General features: G+C 40.7%; 1 protein-coding gene across 1 annotated transcript in view; it reads right to left on the reverse strand.

Annotated features, from left to right (window-relative positions):
* The window catches only part of SMC3 (structural maintenance of chromosomes 3), a 40,138-nt gene extending 23,911 nt beyond the window's left edge, over positions 1 to 16,227 (reverse strand). Inside the window, exons 1-7 of the mRNA XM_080912155.1 lie at positions 16,089 to 16,227; positions 15,096 to 15,171; positions 5,807 to 5,845; positions 4,715 to 4,782; positions 1,502 to 1,573; positions 1,110 to 1,189; positions 805 to 883 (exon numbers count right to left, since the gene is read on the reverse strand). Coding sequence (XP_080768281.1) covers positions 805 to 883; positions 1,110 to 1,189; positions 1,502 to 1,573; positions 4,715 to 4,782; positions 5,807 to 5,845; positions 15,096 to 15,171; positions 16,089 to 16,103 — 429 coding nt within the window. The 5' untranslated portion in view covers positions 16,104 to 16,227. The remainder of the gene's footprint in view (positions 1 to 804; positions 884 to 1,109; positions 1,190 to 1,501; positions 1,574 to 4,714; positions 4,783 to 5,806; positions 5,846 to 15,095; positions 15,172 to 16,088) is intronic.
* Between the last annotated feature and the right edge of the window lie 1,531 nt (positions 16,228 to 17,758).

Below are 17,758 nucleotides of genomic sequence, written 5' to 3' on the forward strand. Positions count from 1 at the left end.
GTAAACACATCAAACAATACTCTAGGAAAAGATTTCCAAACAAAAACATCTACTGAAGAGTAAGTACCGAGACGAAAATTATAGAGGAAGCAGCAGAATAATCAGCCAAAATTTATAGTCTAGCTGATAAAAAAGATTGCAAGGAGAATATCATGCAGCAATTTGGTATGCTTGCCAATGTAAGTTTTTTAATAGTTAATATTTTAATCCTGTAATATGATAAAAACAGGGCATGACTTTTAGGAAGGTCTTTCTTTTTTTCAGCAAGTCCTGGAACTTACTCTGTAGACCAGAGATCTGACTGCCTCTACCTCTTCAGTGCTGGGATTAAAAAGGCGGGCATCACCACTGTCCAGCTTAGGAAGTAATTTTTTTCAAATCTGATTTTTATAGAACTTATGCAATAGTCATAGCTATGGTCACTGTAACTTCTAAAAGCCAATCTCTTCCAATAAACACTACCTCAGTAGGTCACTAATAAACAAGATCTACTTAATCTACTGATCTACTTCTTTCAATATAAAACTAATGTAGGTGCCTAGTGGTGGCATATCCTCTTCATTCAAGCACTAGGGCAGCAAAGACAGGCAGATCTCTGTGAGGTTAAGGTCAGAGACTGGTCTACATGTATTTGGTACTTCATAGCCATGAAAAACATTAACATCAACACAAAATAATCAATGAATACAAAAGACAGTAATGCCTAGTTTTTGGTCCAACTTAACAATCAGAACCAATAAAATTATTCAGAAGGCCATATCAAGAGAAATAACTTCTACAAAAAAGGACATACAATTATTTTACCTTTCCTTGTTTAACAATGTAATAAGGATTACTTCTCGAAAACCCAGCACTTTCTAGGAGATTCATCACATCATTTTTCCTATTAATAGACAATAGAAATTTCAATAAGTAATTTTAAAGTACCCAATAATAAGCAAGCAAATTAGTTTCAAAGCTAAACAGCATTAGTAACTACAGATTAGAAACTGAACCACCATCTCTCAGAGAAACTTGGGACTGCATGTTCATACTGAATACTCTGGTAAGAATCCACTTGTGTTTTTATGAACATTTGTAACAAATTGTAAACAAAAACAAATCCTTACGTGACCATCTTCTTATCTAGGAAATACTGATCTTTTTTGGCACCAATAACTCTTCGAAGCGAAACTTCCTCTTTATCAATCTAAGGGAGAAAAAAGTCCAGACAGTCAAGTAGACAACTTTTTACATAAGTTCATTTTAAAGTCCTTGATCATAACTATTTCAGATTTTCAACAATCTCACTTAAGATGATACTGTAATATTTAGAAAATTTTTTCTTATAATTGTTTTACATAATTCTTTGTTTACTAGAATGCTCATTAAAATTTAAACACAAAAATTATTGACAAACTACTTATTTAATTTAGTATGAACTAAATTATAAATCTTTAATGCTTATAATTTTAAGCTATTGCATAAAATCCTCAACATTACTAAAAAAATGATCACTTACTGGTAACCGGTTGTCTGAATTGTCAAAAATGATTTCCACAAAAGCAGAAATAACACGAGGACCTGTACCTTCCTGAAACATGGAAAAAAAACAAAAGAATGGGGCACTTAAGTAGTATTTTTAATACTCTTTAAACCTATTTTCAAGTCTAGCAACAGGCATGGAAAAGTACACCTGTAACTCAGCACCTGGGAGACTAGGAGGACTAACACCTAGTTTAATGTCAGCCTAGGCCACACAGTAAGACTCCTTCTGTGCCCCCTTCCTAGCCCCCAACACATACAAAGTTGAGTACATAACAACCCTGACTTAGTGGTGAAAAAAACACACACACACACACACACACACACACACACACACACACACACACACACACACACACGCACACACACATGCACTCCTTGACTGCCAAATATTAAAGACAAAGACACTGAATCAGAATAAAAGTTGGGCAGGGCCAAGGTGGGAGTATTGCAGTGGGGCTACATCCTTGGAGGCTGCACTCTGTTCTTAGTCGTATTTTTGAGACACAGTTTCACTATGTAGCCATGGCCCGCCTCAAACTCAGAGATCCATGCTGTCACTGTCTCCCGAGTGCTGGGATTAGAGTGTACCATGATGGTCAGCTCTGTTTCTTGTCCACCATGAGATGAGGAGCATCTGCCACTCCCACCCCAAAGATGTTCTGCCTTACTCTGGAGCCAGAGCCACAGAAGCAAGGACTGGGGACTGAAACCTATGAAACCAAGAACCAAAATAAATCTTTCTGCCCTGAAGATGTTTCATCCCAGCAACAAGACACTACTGCACTAGGTTTATATCTGAAACCACTTTATTGCAGCACAACAACCTGTAGTCACCTAAGCCTACCAATTTACTAATATTCAATAGACTTTAATGCTCTTTTCTTATAGTCCTATCTTAATGCTGGAAGGGAACTCTAAGAAACCATGTGATGATTACTAGAAATCGTTTTTTAAAACATATGAGGCACAGCATGTGATTTTAAATCTGTTTACATAAATACACACATTCAGACCAATCTATGACATAACTACATACTAAGTCCAGGATGATTTACCGTTTTTTTCTACCCAGCTCCCGTATCATTCACTGTATCAAGTCACTATATGGTTTCTGGGAAAGGTAAAGTGCTAGGAAAGCTGGCATGAGGATCTGGGTTTGGAACCACAGCATCACATAAAAGCTGGGTACAAGACCCATGTCTATATCCCAAGTATTTGTGGGCAGGAAACAGAGGCAGAAAAAGGTACCTAGGAGCTTACTGACCAGCAGCCTAGTTGAATGGAACTGATAAGCTCCAAGCTCAATGAGACTCCATCTTAAAAAATAATGAGGACAGCAATAGAAAAAAACACATGATCTTGACATCTGGCCACCCTATATTCTCCTAAAGATTATTGCTTTCAATGCCAATCTGAGAAGCCTAATGAACATCCTATACTGTGTCCGTTTTGATCCCTGGGATACAAACTCAAAACAAAGAAAAAAGTCAATGTTTAAAAGGAACTTCCTATATGTAAAAACATCATTTAGATATATACAATATTTAAATTTTAAAAAATTTTATTTAACTCATGTTCTGCCTCCATGTATATCTCTTTGAGACTGTCAGAACCCCTAGAACTGAAATTATAGACAGTTGTGAACTGCCATGTGGATGCTGGGATTTGAACCTGGGTCCTTTGAAAGAGCAGCCAGTGCTCTTAACTACTAAGTCATCTCTCCAACCTCCTATATACAATATTTAAACCAGCTAAATTGTGGTGTCTTGTTACAGCCATTTTTAACTTCTTATCCTAATGAAATTTTAACAACTTTCCTTACAGGCTTTGTTTTGTAGTGGTGGGGGTCAAACCTATCGGCCTCAAACAAGCTAGACAAGCATTCTACCACTGAACTACATCTCCAGCCCTCACCATACATTTTTCACATTGAAAACAAGATGGAATACAAATAGACTTCATTTACTTTGCAATGGTTAATTCTGTATGCGCTCAACTTCTAGCTGGTTATCTTAAAAGCAATTTGCAATTCTTTGTCCTCAGCAAACCTGTCCACAGAACCATGCCAGCTAGCAGTAGTACATAAAGTAAATGGACTGATTAGATGGCTCAGTGATTAAGAATACTGACTGTTCTTGCAGAGGACCCAAGTTCAGTTCCCAGCACTCATATAGGGTGGTTCACAACTACCCATTTTTAAGAACCCAACAATCTCTGGCTTCTCAAGAACCTGCACTTACTTGACTCATATACAGAGAAGCAGGGAAGCACATGCACATGCATACACACAACACATACGCAAATACAATTTTTAAAGAAACCGTATAAAGTCAAGAATGGTGGCTCACTCCTCAAAATCCAGCACTTGAGACTAGGCAAGAGAATTACAAGTCTGAAGTCAACTGAACAACAAAGTGAAAACCTATCTCAAAAAGGCTAACAAGGGCTGGTAAGGTGGGTCACCAAGAAAGAAAGAATGCATGTCATACAACCTTTCCGGCCTGAGTTCAATCACAGGAACCTACAAGAAGAGAAACCAACTCCCCAAAGTCCTCTGATCTTAATACATACACCTTGGCATGTGTACCCACATACACATACACATACACACACACACACACACACACACACACACACGATAATAATAAGTTCTAAAAAACAAAATCAGAAAAAGTTCATAAGGAAAATGTGCAGATAATGTTCTTTTATTATAAAATTATTAGGCTTTTATCTGGCAATGTAATACACTAAATTTTACAATAGAGTAACACACTTAAGGGATTAAGACTATATCATGTTCACAAGGGATCTGTAATGAACTTTTTAAAGATGTATTTATTTTTACTTTACCCAGAGGCCAGAGGAAATACAGAAAGTTGTGAGCCACCATGTGGATGCTGGAAATATAGCCAAATCTCCCTGGAATAGCAGCCAGTGTGCTTTTAACTGCTGAGCCATCTTTCCAATCTGTCTCTCCCATCCCCTTTTAAGACAGGATCTCACACTGCGGCTCAAGCTAGCCAGGAACTATGAAAGCCCTTGGTGACCTCAAAAATCAAGGCAATCCTGACTTTCTTACAAAAGCTACAATTATAGGAGTGAGTGAGCTGCCACACCCAGCAATTTTTTTTTTCAAACTGAGGACTGAACATGTGTTTAAAAATACATAATAATGAGTCTCACTCACGTGCAACAAAGCCAATCGCTGCTCTGGACGAAGATGACTAAATTCATCACTGAGCACAAACTGGATTGCTAAAAACATAAAAGTGAGGTTATTAGCACATCCTAAAGGAGGACTCAGGGCTTATTTATAACTCCCTGTCTTAAAAGAGTATCACATGTAAGGTAACAAACACTGTAAATTTACACTGATTAATTAGGTCAGTACTATAAAGTTATGTACTATATAGCAAACTACATAAACAGGCCACATAACAAAAAATGTATTTTTTAAAATGATGTACAATGTATGGTTACACCTGAACACATTTCTACAAACTAAGAAATTGAGGCAACTATTGACTTCCCAGCTTCTGCTGCTCTGCTTATATACCATACTTCTGTGAGAACTAGTCCTACATTCCACACAAAATACCTAATTAGCGGACCACTGTCATGATATAGAACGTTTTAATTCAGCTATTCTGGCCTAGGTCTGTCTAAGAGATCTCTAAAATACAAGTCAGTTTGAGAACACAAAGGAGGAAACACTCATGTATGATGTTACAGGCTGACAGACTGGCTGGGATGGGTGGATTAAACTGTCCACCTTTCTCTGGGATTCTGAGCTGTATGCTTTACTTCAATCTGCTCTCTGAGCAGCACAGATTACAGCCATTAGTTTTCGAATCATTCAGACATATGTATAAAGAGACAGAACCTTTACTCCTACTAAGCCCTGTTTTCCACAAGCACTACCAACGAAGTTAACAAAGGCACGTTATTCTTATATTTTCATCCTTAAAGAATTTTCAAAGCTCTATCATCTTCAAACAGGTATCAATATTTTTTTACTACACTGTTGTATTGTTTCTTAGAATCCATCTATGATAGATATCGCCATTATTACAGCATAAATAATTTCAACAAGTATTTCTACTGTCTCACAAAAAATGAACACAAACAATCCAGATCCTATTTTAACCCACTTCACTAAACCACAGCCATATATGACTTCTTAGGTTTTAGGCAACATAATTTCAGAAATCAATTATTTAATAAACCAACTTAAAGGCACTTGAGTTCATAGTTAAAAAATCCAAAAATCTATACTTACCATAAAAAAAGTTGCTTTTTCCAGATCCATTTCTGCCCACTATAAAATTTCAAAAACTACAGATTAGTTCATATAAAAAATAGACAGTTTAAACTCATTAAACCCATTTAAAAATTTTAAATGCAATTTTCTAACATACTACCTTAATATCCAAATAAACAGTAATGAGCAGAAGAAACCAGCAGCACTGTGATCACCTACTGAGTCTAGTCTTTATATAAATTTTAGATGGAGGCTGGAGAGATGGCTCAGCGGTTAAGAGCACTGACTGCTCTTCCACAGGTCCTGAGTTCAAATCCCAGCAACCACATGGTGGCTCACAACCATCTGTGATGGGTTCTGACACCGTAGCTGTACTTATATATAATAAATAAATCTTTAAATTTTAGATGACAGTCTTTCTTTGTTCTATTTTGAAACCGAATCTTCGTACATACCCTGGTTAAGTCTCGAGCTATGCAGTTCAGGCTAGCTGCTAACTTGTAATCCTGCTGCCTCAGCTTCCCAAGTGCTGAGGTTACAGGCATGGATCACTACACCTGGCTTCAGACAGTTTCCTTTTTCTTAATTGTTTTCTTAATTTTCTTAATTTCTGTTGTGTTTGTTTTCACCCATGCATGTGGATGGCAAGTCAAAATGGGTGTCTTCCTCTTGCTCACCTTAATTTTCAAGATGGCCTCTCACTGAATCTGTAGTCCACTGTTTCAGCTAGACTGACTGGCCATCAACCCGGTACATTCTACTCCAGCCTCAATGCTAAGGCTACAGACATACCCCACGTCTACATGGATGCCGAAATGCAAACTCAGGTCTCATGCTTGCAGAGCAAGCTCTGTACCCACTGAGCCACCCCACTCCCTTGATTCTTTTGTTCTTTCTTAATATTTTAGGTAGAAGTAACTGATATCTGACATTGGTAACTCATTAAAATGCATGAAAAATTATACTCTAATTATACATGCTACTTTAGCTATTTAGATTCACATATTGTGACCTTTCTAAAATGCTTAAGCATTTAAACTCTCAAGCATTCTTATGCTAAATTACTTATAATCAACCTTATACACTGATGCAATCTAGTGGAATCACAATCATGGAGGCAATTATAAGGCAGTTTTTTGTTTTGTTTTGTTTTGTTTTGTTTTTTTTGGGAGACAGGGCCTTACACTAAACAGCCCTGGCTAGCCTGAAACTTGCTATATAGACTAGGCTGGCTTCAAAATAATAGAGATCTTCCTGCCTCTGCCCCCCTAGTTCTGGGAATAAAGGTGTGCACCACCATGCCCAGGTATAAGGCATGTTTTAAAGACATTTCACTTTATCTTTAGGGTGTTTGGTGGTTTGTTGTTGTTATTTTGGAGACAGGGTTTCTCCATTTTATAGCCCTGGCTGTAATGGGCCCTTGCTCTGTAAACCAGACTGACCTTGAGCTCAGAGATCTGCCTGCCTCTGCTTCCCAAATGCTGGGAGTGAGTGTGTCTTGCAGAGATTGTATTTTTAGTGTGTGTGGGGGGGGAGGGTAACAGAGGTTTTGAATGAAGGGTGGAAGGGTGCTGGGAACTGAACCCTGGTCCTCTGCAAAAGCTGTGTGTATTCATAACTCCAGTCATCTCTCCAGTTACAGAAGACACTTCTTCACAACTTGAATTTGAATATTAACAAGTCTACACATTTGGGCTTCACTGGCCAAATCCTGGGAAAATATGTGGATCAAAATTGCTACCCTGATGATTAATAGAAGAAACAATTCATTATTTACAACAATAGTAAAATAAATAAACACAGAGAGCTCTTGTTTAGAGATGAACATCCATTGTCAAGTGAAAAAAGCAAAGAATGCTAGAAATATAAAAATTATTATTTTGTAACTATCAAGTTAAAGGCAAAAGTCATCAATGAATGCTAAGTATAAAGGCAATTTTTAAAAAAATACAGTTGCATGAGGCTAGAGAGATGGCTCAGTGGCTAAAAGCACTGGCTCCTCTTTCAGGTTCTGAGTTCAGTTCTCAGCACCTACAACTGTCTGCAACTCCAGTTCCAGGAAATCTAATGTCCTCTTCTGCTTCAGTCACTAGCTATGCACATAGTACAGACATAAATGCAGGCAAAACACCCATATGCGTAGAACAGAAAAAAATGGAACACAATAGTTACATGGTCCAAAAGCATTTCCCTGTATTAATTATTTACAAGGGGGAAAAACAGTATATATAACACTAGCCATGTCCCTGACCAGTTAACAGTAATTAACAGCAACAATAAGGTGAATGGACCTGAAAATATTGTGAAAACACAAGACACTGTAGCACTTTTCAGAAATATCAATGCTATAGAAGACGATTACCAAGCACAGTGGTACAGACCTGTAATCTAAACACTCCAAAGACTAAAGGATAGAAATTTCTAATTAACAATAGCCTGTGTAACAGACACAGCAAGGCACCATTTCAAAACTAAGTAAAGTAAATAAGTTAATTTAAAAATACCATCCATAGGAGGATAAACCTCTTAGTAGTCAAATGCTATTTGAAATTCTAGTACCAGATAGGATACAAGCGGTTGATCAGGGAATTTCCAAGCACCCACAAACATAAGATATTGCCAATGTACTTGGCTGACTACTAGAACCATATTGAAAGATCCTATTGCTGAAGATACCACATACTTTGGTTGCAAAACACTGAGAGATCAAGTTCTATCTGAGCTGCAGGTTTCCTGCCTATTGAACAGTTTTCATGGGGAGAACTACAGTACTACAGTAGCTGCTGGGGGAGGAAAGTTATCAATAGTCCCAACCCAGCTGTGGACCCTGTAAATTACAATGACTGCCTGGTAAGATATGCCCAGTGGTATATCAGTGACATGACTACTGTGGGGTAACCTAAGCTTTCTGGTTGGATGTGAGGCTCCCTCCTCCATAGGTGGAAACTTAGGTCTGGTACTACAAACCTAGACAAAGCCCATGGTTAGGATCACCATAGGTCCCAGAGAAGAACCTTCTACAGTTTTGCTAAATGGATATGACAGTTTTTATTTTTAAGATTTTGTTTTTTGTGTATGGATGTTTCAACTGCAAGTATATCTGGTTACCACATGGTGTTTACAGGTCCAGAAAAGAACAAATCCCCTAGAACTGGAGTTACAGTCATGTGGGTATTAGGAATCCAACGGTTATCTTGAAAGAGCAGCCAATACTCTTAATTGCTGAGCCATTTCTGCAGCCCCCAAATGGACATGGTATAAAGCTGTTTCTAAACATGTCCATGCCCTTTGATGAACAAGCCAGGGCACTGCAGGAGAGCTGGCCAGCTCAAGCACCTTCCAGGCCCAGATCCATGGCTGAGTTGGTCCACCTCAGCATCTACCCTCATCAGTGACTTCCTGAAGCCATTGAATTGAAGAGGCCAGTCCTACGATTCCAAACTACAGGATCTCCATGACTCAGGGCAACAAGACATCAGCAGAGTTCCAGTGAGATTCCAGTATTGATTGATAATGTGTAGCACAAGCCAGAGACCTCAAACCAGACCAATGACTCATTGAAATGAACATATACAAGCACAAAAACAACAAAGGGCACACTGTGGAGCATACTATAACTTCCACGATGTGTTTTATTTGGGGGGGGACTACAAGTGTAGAGAGTGGGTTTGAGGGGACAGGGAGAGATGAGTGGGATTAGGATGTGACATAAAATTCACAAAGAACCAATAAAAAGTTTCTTTAGAAAGCTGTAAATGGGGCTGGAGAGATGGCTCAGGTTAAAAGCACTCTCTGGCTGCTCTCCCAGAGGACCTGAGTTCAACTCCCAGTAACCACATGATCATAACCATCTATAATGAGATCTGGTGCTCTCTTCAGCCTGCAGGTATAGATGTAGGTAAAACATTGCATACATAATAATTAATTAAAAACTGTAAATATACAAATACCTAGTGACATTTCAGTTTTAGACAGTAAACAATATTTTAGTGTGTGTACATCTTATCCAATATTTCCTTTGTCCTACTTGGAATTTCTAATGGTTAAATGATTCTCATATCAAAGGAGGGGAAATGCTAAACCCACTACTGTGAAGAAATGTACACAAATTCCAGGAATCTACAAGAGTTACATGTGCATTCCTTTCTAGTGCTCAGCAGTTTAATGAAATAAAAATGCTTATAAAGTTTAAATTAAAACATAATTGTGCCCCTAGATTAGTGCTGCTCTCAGACTTCTCCAGAGCAGCTCTTTTGCAGATTTGCAGTGGTTAATGCAATGGCAACTGCCAAACTGCTTGTCCCAAAATGAGAGTATGAAAGTTTTTTCTTTTCTTTTTTTGAAGATAGGGTTTCTCTGTGTGGTTCTTCTGACTGTCCTGAAACTTACTCTAAACCAAGCTGGTCTCTAAGTTGGAGCCCCAGCTGCCTCTGCCTCCCAAGTGCTGGGATTAAAGGCGTGCACCACCACTGCCCAGTGTCTTACAGACATGAATGGTCACTACAGCCATCAATTCACTGCAGCTATGATTACTGCACAAGATTGGACCTAGCACTGTTTTATCAATGTGGGCTAACAAACTCATGAGGTCCCATCATTCACTGATGGTAACTCATGTATGCTGAGGAAAGAGCACCAACATCTTCAGGGGAGCAGTTGACAGGCTCCAATAACTATGGTCTTAGACTACTTATGGACCTGCAAGACTCATGGTCCTGCAAGCAACCATAATTAAACTCAGTAGAGCAGAAGAGAGAAGTAGGAGAGGTTTCTTGGGAAGGGTTTCAGTGTGTGGTGGGAGTGAGGGTGAGGAAAATGGGGTCCTTCTATAAAGACTAATATGTGTATAAATTGTCACACTTTTAAAAGAGAAAAAAGGTTGTTGAATGTTCCAGATTAAAGGAGTTTAAAGAAACAAGGCAATTAAATCTAATAGTTAATAATAAACTGGATCTTTTATGGGGAAATTCTATAAAGAATATATCTAGGTCAATCAAAATAACTAAAAACTGGAGAGAATAATAGTAACACCAACTTTATTTAAACTGGTAACTATACAATGACTACAAAAATATCCTTGTCTTGCAAAAAAAATTACGATGATTAAAAACAAGCATTTGTTCTCATTGGGGAAATTTCCCATAAGGTCAAAATTAATTCTAAATAAAAGCTGAAAAGATCAAGTGAGTTTAAGTACTTTAAATGACAACTGGAGCTATAGAGATGGTCAGTGCTTAAGAACATAGTCCTCTTTCAGAGGACCCAAGCTTGGTTCCTAACACCCACTTCAGGGGATTCGTAACCACCCATAACTCCAGCTCCAAAGAAATCTAATGCCTCTTGCCTCCACTGGTACCTGTGCTTACACACATACTTAATAAAGTCACAATCCATTAACTTAAAAAATTAAGTATCTCTATAAAAATTACTTCTATCCTAGTAAAACAATAAATATCTTAAAGGACGATAGATATTTAATAAAGGAAAGCCATTTAAGACCTATTCTGAGCTGGGCATAGTGGCACACATAGTATTCAGAAGGCAGAGAAAAGACTGCAGCAGGTTTGAGATCAGCCAAGTCTCTAGCATTGAGGCAACAGGATCTTGAGTTTGATGGCAACCTGGGCAACAGAAGACTAAATAGAAAATAAAATTATTCTAGCTTCAATGTAACAAAAACAAGCATTTATTCTTAGAGTAAAAAAATAACAGATTGCTAACATATTATAAGGTGAACCCATTTTTATTTAATAAAGCTTAAATAAGTCTACACTCTTAATGGAATCTTGAGGTAGTCAAGGTTTCTATAGGATCCCTGATTCACATGACAATATCTTTGGTTGTTTCAGCCCATCCTGAGATACAATAGTGAGGCCTGTGAATAACTAAGGGAAGCTATTATCAACAACCCTAATATGCTCTTATTTTGACACAATATCACAAGTACTTCAGAGTTCGGTATCCAGAGCAAAACATTCCAAAAGCACCAGGGAATAAATGTCCTATGCAGTAAACTATGACCAACTGAATGGCAGGCACAAGTGGACAAATTCCTCTCCAGCTTTCTCTCCTCACCGCTCAAGGCATGGCAGGCCCAGAAAGCTGTTTGTAAGTTATCAAACATGACAGCAAACCAAATGTGTATTCTTTAAAAATCTGAGTTCAGGGGCTGGAGAGATTAGTCAGTTGTTAAGAGCATGTATTATTGCAGAGGATCTGGGTTTAGTTCTTAACATCCACATGATGGTTCACACCATGTCTTAACTCCTGTTTCAGAGGATTTATGACCTCTGTAGGCATAAAAAGCATGAACATAGTACACCCACACACTTGCAAACAAAGCAATCACACACAATGTAGTAGCAAGGATTAGGAGGCATGGCCTTGACGTTTCAAAAGCCCATGCCATTCCCAGTTAGCTCTGCCTCATGCTTGTGGATCAAGGTGAGACTTAACTATTACCATTAACTATTACTGCACCATGCCTGCAGCCATGCTTCTGACCATGATTACCATGTACTTGAACCCTTTGAAATTGTACATCCCAAATAAACTCTTCCTGCTATGAGCAGCCTTGGTCATACTGTTATTACAGCAACAGAAAAGTAAGACATAAATAAGGAAAGGTGGATATCAGCTTTTCCACTCTTTTGCCCTTTAACTGCAACTTTCATTAAACCTTTCAGCAACTATGCCTGCTTATTCTGTCTTCCAGAAAAATCAGTATTAACACATTTATCCTTTTAAAAAAACATTTATGTGTGTGTAGAAGAAATCCAAGTGTATACTGGATCCCCTGAAGCTGGGTTATAGGTGGCTGCAGGCCTCCTGATGTGTGTTAGGAACCCAATTCAGGTCCTCTGGAATAGCAGCAAATGCTCTTAATAACTGAGCCACCTCTCCAGCCAGGGTTTCCTTAATGATTCTGAAGCTGAATAGTATATTCAATCCCAGCACAGAAGGCTGGGGCAAGAGGATCAAGAATTTAAGACCCAGCTTGTGCTATATAGTTAAGCTCTGCCTCAAAAAGAATGAATGAATGACATTTAAGAGACAGAAGAACAATTTCTAGATGGAATTACAATTCAATTTTTTTAAACTTTCATGATTCCTCATAATATCCTAAATTATTTATTTAAAAACTGGCAGAAAAGCCCCTAAAAAGTATATACGAATCCTCCATGATATACACAGGGCATTGATTCTAGAAGAGACCTCCTCTCTAGCCATGAATACAAAATCTGAGAATTCACAAACCCGTACGTACAAACTTACAGATCCTCTATGGATTATTTATAATATTCAATGCTATGGTTAAATAAGATTAAAAATCGGATCCTTTTTGTAGTACTCTCTGCCAGCAGTTTTTCCCTTGCTCTAATGTATCTTCAGTCTGTCTTGGTCAGATCTAAAAACTGGGGACAAGGACATAAAGGGCAAAAAATGCTTGGGCTATCATAATGCAAACATCAGCATATGAGATATTTGCTTTCGAATCTTTTAGGATCAAACTTATTATACAAGTTGAGATTTTTTTTGGAGACTTACTTATTTCATTTTGTGTATATGAGTATTTTGCCCGCACATGTGTGTATGTATAGGCATCGGATCTCTTCAAACTTGAGTATGAATAGTTATGAACCACCATTACGGTACTGCAAGCGCTCTTAATTGCTGAGGCATCTCTCCAGCGGCTTACTATATTATCTGAAAAGACAATTCCACTACCCAACTACTTTCCTCACATTAACAGCAACTTTCCAATTGTCTCTCTCACGCTGAAGTATCTCTTTAATAGGACCAGGAAAAGTAGTACCAAGAAAGGCACTTTATCTTAGTTATGATATATCAGAGAATTCTTACTTTCCTCAAAAGAAACTATGTTACAAGCAAAGAGACAGAACTGCTCCCTGACCACAAGTAAAACAAAAATATTTAACAGACCTTATAGACACGATTGTTGGTAACAATCACTAGCTCACAGATCCCTTGCAAAACCACACAGCTGAAATTTTAAGGTATTTTTCAGCTTAGAAGTAAAGAAACACTGTAAAATCTAGTTAATATTTCTTTTTTCCATTTCTAGTACTTTCAGACTGCCAAACATCTGGAAACTCCTATAATGAAATGCAACAAAACCTGGTACAATCGAGTTACTGCTACAGCATGTTAATCAATTAACACCTTTTTGTAGCTAGAGCACAATATGTTGCAGCCCATGTACCAAGGGCAGAAAAAGCCTCTAATTTTTGTTTTTGTTTATTTAATGTCTAGGTCCTGCCACACTGACTAGATTCATCCTGAATTTCTGTACTCTACAGTTTTCTCATTTCAGCCTCCTAAGTAGCTGGAACTAAGTGACCACTCCTGGCTTTCCTTATTTAACATAATTGCCTGGTTCTCTCAAGGCCTTCTGTGAACACTGGCTTTCAGTTTCCCCCTGAGTCTCCATGCAGATCTCACCTACTCTGCAACTGAGTTAGGAGATGACAATGCTAGATGAGGTCCTGAGGGTAGGAGCCCTGAAGAAAACATTAGCTGTCAACTGGACAGAAATGAGGCCCCATCAGAACTCAGTCGTGCTGGTACAAGAAACTCAAACCTCTATCCTCCAGAACTGCCTACTCCACTAGACTAACTGCTTCTGGCTGGCCTAGCAATCGGCAGCTAGGACACTTGTAATAACAAACCTGTCAATACCAGACTGTTTTCTCGTGTCTAGCACTAATTTCATCCATCCTCTAAAACTCAGCAGGATGTGGTTTTGCCAGCTATAACAGCAAAACGGAGACTTTAAACGACAAAAACCTTAACTAAGTACTGCTGATGACAACAATCATATACTCTTTACTTTCGCTCTTTCCAATGGCCTCCAGAGACAGGTACAGTGTCTGTTCATGCCTATCACAGAAACTCACACTCACAGAGAAATTGGCGAGGGAAAAGGACCACAGACTGCAAATAAGCTATCTCTCAAAGAAAGTAATAGCACTCAAACAGGAACAAAACAGGCAGAAAGCATTTAAAAACACCCTCTCCCGTAAAAGGTTCTGAAATAAACACACACAATCAACGCCCTCCACAAGCATTTCTACTACTTAACTTACTCCACTAGGCCCCAAAATGATGGACCCCTGACTGAGTGACCTGAACATCTTATAAAATAAGCAATTCATCGGTGCAGAGAAGAGAAACAGGAAATCTCATAGAGGAGTATTACTTAACATTCAAAGACAATTCCTGTCTCCTCTGACCCATCACATCTGTATCAATTCTAAATCTAACGTATTAAACCCAGAACACTTACCAATAACATTATGCTTTGAACTGAAGGGATCTACAATTGTTTGATCTCGGTAACTTCGGAACCCCTGGATAATCACCTAATAAAGAAGAGACACCCTTGAGATCACAGAAAGCACTTCTATGACAACATTCTCTCCTTTACATTTCTTGCTTCTCATTCAATGCACGACAGAAACGCTCCGTTCGCTTGGTAGCATGCAAGTTGAAAATTTGCTAAAACCTTTCCAACAGTTTACAAAGATGTCTGATGCAGTGCGGCTCTGGGAGGAGCTCTCAAAATTGACAGTTGTATAGATTAAACTTCAACACCGAACACTGCGCTACAGTAAAGGTATAGCAAGCACAGGAGCTGCTCGCAGCCGGCCTGACTCCAAGCCCAGTGAGGGCATCTTTCAGTCAGACCACCGGCCAGCCCAAATGAGTCCATTGAAAAAAATTAATTAATTACAATAAGATAATAAAATAATATCAAACAAAAGGGGGTTGGGTGGAATGCTCAGAGCCTAACACGCCTAATAGAAAAACGTCAGCAAGTGTATACACAGGGGCTCATCCCGGAGGTGGCCTCTTGCGCGGGAAGACCATTTTGACAGAAGTAAACAACCGAGCGAGCAGGCGCGACAGGTTCTGCAGCGAGGGCGCGCCCTTCTGCGGGCAGAGCCCGAGGCGCTGGGGAGATAGCCTTCAGCCCAACCCGGGCCTCGAGGCCGCCTTTCCCCGCACGGCCCGTGCAGGGCCCGCCATCCCCGCAGAGCGACGCGGCCTGCCGCAGCCTCCCAGGGGTTCGCAGCAGCCCGGAGCTCCCCAGAAGGCCGGGCCTCCGCCTGCAGCCCGCCGAGCCCGGCCCCCGGCTCCGCTCCACACACCGCACCCTGAGGGGACGCTCCGGCTGCAGTCCCGCGCTCGGCCCGCCCGGGCCCCGCTCCTCCCCGCCCCCACGCCCGGGCCACCCCGCCTCTCACGGCCCGAGAGTGCCAAGGACGCCGGCGCCTACCTGCTTGATGTACATGGCTCCGCGCCCCTCGGCAGGGGGAAGGCTTCACCTCAGAACCGCAACAGCGCGGCGGCAGGGGTCTGGAGAGGCGCACACGGCCCCCTCCCACTGGGTCCCGCTCGCTCCCGCTCGCTCCCCTGTGGCCAAACAAAATGGCGGCGGCCGCGGAGGCGGAGCCCGCGCGTCGGGAGGAACCACGCTGGAATCGATGGAGATCGCGAGGGGAGTGAGAACCAGCCCTGCTCCGTCGCGTGGGAAAGACCACACTCCCGCGGCCCTCCGAGGTGGATTTACTCCGATAACTTGTTTCTTATCGTCCTGTTTACTGAGAACCAGCTGGGCGTCTGACTTGTGGGAGCCTTGCTCGAGACGCTGGTCCGTACTACCTCCGTACGCCGGGAATGTGGTCTTGCTCGCGAGGGGCGGGGCCTGCTCGGCGCCAAAGCCTGGAGTGCGACGAGAGGAGCCAATTGCGGAGCGCGCCGGAGACCACGTGGTCGCCGGGCTGCTTTAAAAGGACGGTCTGTCAGGCTCGCGCCCGACTTGAATGTGGGTCTCATTGTGATCGCTGTGCGTTCGGAGCTCCAATCCTCCGCTGCTCCAGGATTCTCTTTATTAGCTCACAGCGCCTCCTGCTGGTTCTGGTCTTCCTGACAGCTCTGAGAGGACTGGAGGATGCTAGGACACTGGAAGGTTTTGTGTTTGATTTAGGGAGGTTGTTTTTATTTTTCCGGCCCAGCTCTCAGTCCATGTTGGCCTCGAATTCACCTTGTAGCTAAGGGTGGCTTTGAACTCCCGATCTTCATGCTTCCCTTTGTAAGTGCAAGCACCACCACACCCGGCTTAAATGTGATCATGAATATACCGTTACTGTGCCATCTCCAAGTCTAGAAAGGCCTGTACAATTGCCACAAAGAAAAAATTTTTAAACAGTAGGTGCTGAGAGCAGTCCTTAAACGTATAGGATCCAGGCTTTCCTGGAACTCGCTTTGTAGACCTGGCTGGCCTCAAACCCAGGGATCTGCCTGCCTCTGCCCAGTGCTGGGATTAAAGGCATGTGCCACCACACCTAGCTAAAAGTACACTCTCAGTGTAGAAGTTGAGTTCTGGGGAACTGTAAAATTACCTGTTGGGGGAAAAAAACAAAACTAAAAACTGGACAGCCTAATATGGTCTTGGTCACCCTTCCGGCTGCCTGGGGCCGTTCTCACCTCAACATGTCTAGAAGGAAGAACCAATCTCGTCTTATGCCCTGCTGGGAATCCTTCATCTGAAACTCTGGCCAAAGTCCACCCAAAGTTTGAGGGGAAAAAAAGAAAAAAAAATTTAAAGAAAATTTAAAACGGAGAGATGGCTCAGCGGATAAGAGCACTGACTGCTCTTCTATAAGTCCTGAGTTCAATTCCCAGCAACCACACGGTGGCTCACAACCATCTGTGATAGCATCCGATGCCCTGTTCTGGTGTGTCTGAAGAGCTACAGTGTACTCACATACATAAAATAAATAATTTTTTTAAAGTATCAATTTAAAATTTCCTTTGCGGGGGCTAAAGCCTCTAGTACCCCTGTCAGTTTGTGGTGTTTTGGGTGTACTGTGGCCAAAGTTCTAAGCCCTCATTTAGTTCCTAGGGATGAGGGCTGGGGTTGTAGCTCAGTCGGTTAATCCCTAG

This window comes from Micromys minutus (assembly GCF_963924665.1).
Source record: "Micromys minutus genome assembly, chromosome: 2".
NCBI lineage: Eukaryota > Metazoa > Chordata > Mammalia > Rodentia > Muridae > Micromys > Micromys minutus.